This window comes from Merops nubicus, unplaced genomic scaffold (assembly GCF_000691845.1).
Source record: "Merops nubicus isolate BGI_N331 unplaced genomic scaffold, ASM69184v1 scaffold10482, whole genome shotgun sequence".
Classification (NCBI taxonomy): Eukaryota; Metazoa; Chordata; class Aves; order Coraciiformes; family Meropidae; genus Merops; species Merops nubicus.
This window is the reverse complement of record NW_008592858.1, coordinates 818-6,481: the sequence shown is the minus strand read 5'-3', so window position 1 is coordinate 6,481 and position 5,664 is coordinate 818. Positions and strand designations below refer to the sequence as shown.

Here is a 5,664-nt window from a genome sequence, read left to right as displayed (position 1 = left end):
TGTGGAAAAAGCCTCTAATCTGAACAGCCAGACTTCTCTAGCTGGTATCTATTTATGTCTTGGGGTGCTTCCTTTGGTGATGCTAATCCTAAAACTGGAACAGCCCATTTGTCACCCCTGCCAGGAGATAAATGTAAAGAATTAGAATGCAACCATGAACTTCTTACCATAATATTATCAGCCTTTTGCCTATATAGGAGCTCTTGATATCATCAGACTGAACTCAGGGTTGTTACTGGTGTGGCAGTGATAACAGGCTTCATAAATACTGAAGAATACTCCCACAACACTGCTTCCCACTTGCTCATGGGCAAGTGTTCCAGATGACTGATGATGAATATTGCTCAGCAGCTCCTGCAAACCTACACCTGGTTGCTGTAGCACTCACCTAATCTTAAAAATTCCCCTGTGGTATGAGCCTCACTGGTACAACAGCAGGTTGGGACTGTAACCTTGTGCAGTCCTGAGCATATTCTGTGTCTTAGAGTGTCTGGGGAAGTGTGGCTGAGGTCAGTTTAATTGTATCTGCCTTTCTCTTTCAGAGAGCAGGTCAGAAAGTATCCAAAGTTGTTGTTGGACTGCTGGCACTTGCATGGATCTTCACATTTACCACACTGTTTCTTGCTGCAGCTGAGGAAATGACGTGGCTGCAGTTCCTATTCTGCTTCTCTTACATTAAGTTAGCAGTCACACTGATAAAGTATTTTCCACAGGTAAATCTGAACGTTTCTGCTTTTATGTGGTATTTCTGTCAACCTGTAGCACATGCTCTAGAAAGTCTGACTAAAGCAGCAGTAATTAAGTCTTTTAGTGACACAGCCAGTGTGGTTACACTCCTGTCAACCTGAGAAAGGCTCATCCATGACATGCTGACTGACTTCTTGTTACACTCCCAGGCGTACATGAATTTCCGTCGGAAGAGTACTGAGGGGTGGAGCATTGGAAATGTGTTACTAGATTTCACTGGTGGAAGCTTCAGCCTTCTTCAGATGTTTTTGCAGTCATACAACAATGGTAAGGCTGGAACTGAGGTGGCAGGAGCTTTCTTAACAGGGTAGGAGAATCATGCTACAAAGTAGATATAACCTACCTGGTTATCTTAGGAGAATGATGATTGTGCTCTAGCATGGGTAGCTGTTCTTACACTAAGAATAAAGAATCTCTTCATGTTCCTTTGAGACAGAAAATGAAATAACTGTTCCTGTGGTTTCTTCAGAACACTTATTAAATACCTTTGCATAAGTTTTATGCTAGAGTCAGTCTTAAAAGTGAGTCTAAGGAGTCCAGGTAACAAACATGAAATTCTCTAGTATGTATGTGCTTTCTTAACAGGGTAGGAGAATCATGCTACAAAGTAGATATAACCTACCTGGTTATCTTAGGAGAATGATGATTGTGCTCTAGCATGGGTAGCTGTTCTTACACTAAGAATAAAGAATCTCTTCATGTTCCTTTGAGACAGAAAATGAAATAACTGTTCCTGTGGTTTCTTCAGAACACTTATTAAATACCTTTGCATAAGTTATATGCTAGAGTCAGTCTTAAAAGTGTCCAGGTAACAAACATGAAATTAATATGTATGTTATCCTGAGCTTCTAGTCTTGAGACAAGACTGCACTAGAGGAGTTAGTCTTAACTCTCTTAATTTTGTGTTTGACAGATCAGTGGAAGTTAATCTTTGGAGATCCAACCAAGTTTGGCCTGGGTGTCTTCTCCATCATCTTTGATGTTGTTTTTATGGTCCAGCACTACTGCCTTTACAGGAGACGAGGGTATGAACCTTGTGAATAGCAGCACTCCTGAAGACAAGAACTTTACATTGAACTTTCCCTAACCCTGGCTAAGGACTATCAAGATGCCTACTGCCAGTTACCAGAAATGCTGCTTCTGACCTGTTTATACTTTGGTCCTCTCTGGTATGGAATACAAACTGTTGCTGTGCCAAATAACAATTGCCAGATGCCTTAAAGGACAGCAAGCTGTCTAGCCACCAGTTGCCAGTGGAAGACTCATGCCTGTTGGAGCTGCAAAGGCAGCTTGGCATGAGCTGTCCAAGCAACACGTAGCTCTCTTCAGTTAACAACAGGAAAGGGAAAGACCAGATGTCTTTTTGAGTGAAAGTGAAGCAATAAGACCAGAGTTCTGGTTCCCAAAAAACTGAGATCACATTTAAGCAACCACTTAAGATCTTAATGTCATGACTGAAGACTGTCTGTGGATTTAAGTGGGGCTGCTGCTCACTCTTCACAAACAGATCACAATACAACACTGCTCACATTGGTTGAATAAAAGACTAATGAGGTTGGTAGCAAATACACAAATATTAGAGCCTGAACTCTTTATTAATAAAAACCCCTGTGACACAGCAGAAACTATTCTTATTTCACTAAAAGCTCTTTCAAAGGTGCTAAGACACCAAGTGCTCAGATTTATCTGACTACTAAAGCACCAACTTCATTTTGCTCAGTGCTGCTGACAGGAATTCTAAACAGTGGGTGGTAAAGATTAAAGGTTTATCAACATGATCCACAGCCATCATCTCTTTAACAGCCCCCTGATCAAAGTTTGTGTGTGTGGTTTTGTTCCTGGGCAACTTTCTAAGTACATGTGGTAAGTTCTAGGTAGAGATCAAGGCCTTGAGTTACTTGAAGGTAAGCATTATGTACTCAAACAATACTTGACTGCTCTAAAGCTAATGTCATACTAGGTGTCAGCCTAAGGAAAAGTAGAACCCCTTCTCCCCCTGCTAGAGACCAGGGGAAGTCTGACAGCTCATGAACACTGCAAATACCCACCAGTGAAATCAGACTTTACTAACCTCAGACTGCATTGTCTTGGTGTGGTCCACCATCTGCACTGAGCTGGAATAAAGGTCTCAGCTGGAGGCATTCAAGGGATGTGGCATTCTTAAATGTAAGGAGAAACAGCTCAGGAAATCAAACTTTGTTTTATTGTGTGTAAAATCAAGTGAAAGAGCAGTACAAATAGCAGTGTATCTTTATAGTAACAAAAATAACTTCAGCTTGAAAGCCTTAAAATTTACCACTGAATTTTTAAGTTACAAAAATTCAAAAGCAGTGTTGTAGTGATTTCATAGATACAAAAAGGGTAAATAGGCATCTGGGGGTGCCTACAGAACAGTCTGAGATGCACTCCTCACAACACACACACAGCACAGCAGTAATGTCCTGAATAAGTTAGTCTGCCACCTCCTCGTGTTCTATTTACAACAGCTTACCTGCTTAAGGAAAGTAGAGATATGTATAAATCAACTGAAGGGGATTAATTAACAACTCCAGTTTTTGCATAACTGTAAAGCTAGCTGGTTAACAAACCACTAGGACACGAGATAATTAACTTAGTGTTGCAGCAAGAATCTTAAATCCTGTGGCATGTTGATTTAAACAACTTGGTATCTTACCAGAAGTTTAAGTTTGGTCAAGAGGCACTTTTGCAAGTTACTGGCATATTCATCTCCATTCAATAAATCAGTGATTTAATCAAAGTCTTCTAGAAGACAGACCAAAATCCACCCTTCCCCTTCCCAGTCTGACAGAAATGGAATGAAGAACAGAAGGCTCTACAGTTGTGAACAGCTCTTCTAGTAAGTTCAGCAATGATGGTTGTTTTCCTGCTCTATATTCCTTCCCTTTAAATCTGATTTGTTTGATATTATGCAGAAGCTAGACTAGATCTTAGGAAGAAGTTCTTCAGTACAAGGGTGGCAACACTCTGGAGTAGACTGCCCAGAGAGGCTGTGGATGCCTCTCCCTGGAGGTGCTCAAGGCCAGGCTGGATGAGGCCTTGAGCAACCTGGTCTAGTTGAGAGGTGTCCCTGCCCATGGCAGGGAGGTTGGATGAGATGGTCTCCAGGGTTCCTTCCAACCTAAACCATTCTACAAGTCAATGCATTATTTGGGAACAAGAATGAAGGTTTGACTCTGACAATGAAGTTGAGCTGTAGTGTCAATGAACTTTTAGTGTACTTCACATCTAACACTTCTGTGTTACTCAGTGGTTGGTTTGTTGTCTGAAGAGGCTGCTTTGTGCAGGGGGTATCTGCAGTAAAGCCTTGTGCCCCAAACCCTTCAGCTGTCTGGTGAGCACACGCTGTGGGGTTAGTCCAGTGCTGCTGCCCACAGCAGTGTGCAGCTCAGCAGTCTGGCACTCCAGCCTGATAGCATGGGGGACAGGGGCTTCTAAAAGCCTCAGCACAGCAAGCCCTCTTATCTTCCACAGCAGAAGCCACATTTCTTCTTAAAATAGGAAGCTTTTGTGCTACAAAAGAATCTTGTCAAAATTAAGGCATTTCCAGTTGCTTCCTTAGATAATGAGGGCTTGTCCTGTCCTCCTGGAAGCCATGACTACAGTAAAGTCTTACCATGTACCTGCAGGGAAGACTTTAGAGATGCACTCTGCTGAGGGGACTAGAGTTTTACTACTGCCAGTTATACTAGAGGAAGGAAAAATAAAAGTGTTTACCACAGTTAGGACCATGGGATCCTTCAGCAAACCTGTGCAGGTCTAGGATTTGCTTCCTTGCTTCATGTCAGTCTCTCTCTCCCCCTCCCCAACCCTTCCCCAACTTGGTGATTGATTAGGACATCATGGATTGTTGCACAGCCTTCTGCAGAGATTGCCTGGTCACCAGCAGCCGTACCACTTCTTCATTCCTTTTGGTCAGCCTCTTCCTAGCTTGGTCGTGGGTCACCATGGTCATATCCCAGCCATTCACCTAGGGGAAAGCCATGAAATGAGGCAGGCCCAGGGACTCACAGGTTATGTAGCACATACACACTTGGGCCACAGCTCAGTTTAATTTATCAGCCCCACAAACTGTCCTGGAAAGTCCCCAGAAGATGGTATTTTCCCAGTGGAGACTTCTCTGTGGTGTGCACCTAGTACTGCATAAGCACTTGGCTTATCTTGGTGTTTACCTGCATGATCTTATCTCCAATCTGAAGTCCTGCAACTTCTGCTGGGCCTCCTTCAGTCACCCTTGTTACATAGATACCCTGGGGGGGGAAAAAAAGTTATTAAGTGTTCACTCCCTAAATATGGGAGCACTAAATACTCAAGGGCCATTCTAGTGATGATGTAAAAATACTTTGTAGTGTACTGTGAGATTCTGGTTAAAAACAGTTTTGTGCAATGCTGGAAAATAGAAAAAGTGGAGAGTTAAGCTTAGTCTGCAGATGGTGATGTGGCAACAGAGTAGTCTGGGCAGTCAGCTAGGGGAGAGGACAGAACTCAGATGGGAGCTGAGCTTGCTGGGGCAGCTGGATATGCTCAGCCCTTTGCAAAGAGCATCTGACCTTGTCAGTCTTGTCTTCAGAGAAAGGGTTCTGAGTAGGATCCTGATCGATGCCACCTCCAATGCTGAATCCCAGGATCAGGTTCTCACCTTGGCGAAGCTTGTGGATCTCAATTCTTTGCTGAAAAGAGAGCCAGGTAAAATAGCTGAGTATTGTCCTCCCTGGAAGAAATCTCAGTGTGCCCCAGGAGCAGGTACTCGAGACTCAGGTTGTCTTGCACAGAGACCTGTCACCCCCCTGCGCAGGCTGAGTGCAGCATGGCAAGCTCTCCCATGGCAGCAGACAGCTCTGGAGCCACTCTGCACACTCACTGTCTGTCACAGGCACCCTTGGCATTGACAGCAATTGG

General features: G+C 43.5%; 2 protein-coding genes across 3 annotated transcripts in view; one reads left to right on the top strand and one right to left on the bottom strand.

Annotated features, from left to right (window-relative positions):
• Positions 1-1,846, top strand: part of CTNS (cystinosin, lysosomal cystine transporter) — a 6,660-nt gene extending 4,814 nt beyond the window's left edge. For both annotated transcript variants that reach the window (XM_008935277.1, XM_008935276.1), the window contains exons 8-10: positions 543-713; positions 897-1,014; positions 1,661-1,846. In XM_008935277.1, coding sequence (XP_008933525.1) covers positions 543-713; positions 897-1,014; positions 1,661-1,791 — 420 coding nt within the window. In that variant the 3' untranslated portion in view covers positions 1,792-1,846. The remainder of the gene's footprint in view (positions 1-542; positions 714-896; positions 1,015-1,660) is intronic.
• A 2,573-nt stretch (positions 1,847-4,419) lies between these two features.
• On the bottom strand, positions 4,420-5,435 carry TAX1BP3 (Tax1 (human T-cell leukemia virus type I) binding protein 3; the record flags this gene model as incomplete). The annotated part of the gene is made up of 3 exons (XM_008935278.1): positions 4,420-4,735; positions 4,938-5,015; positions 5,316-5,435. Coding segments are annotated over 3 exons (336 nt in total), but the record flags the coding sequence as incomplete, so codon positions are not given.
• Between the last annotated feature and the right edge of the window lie 229 nt (positions 5,436-5,664).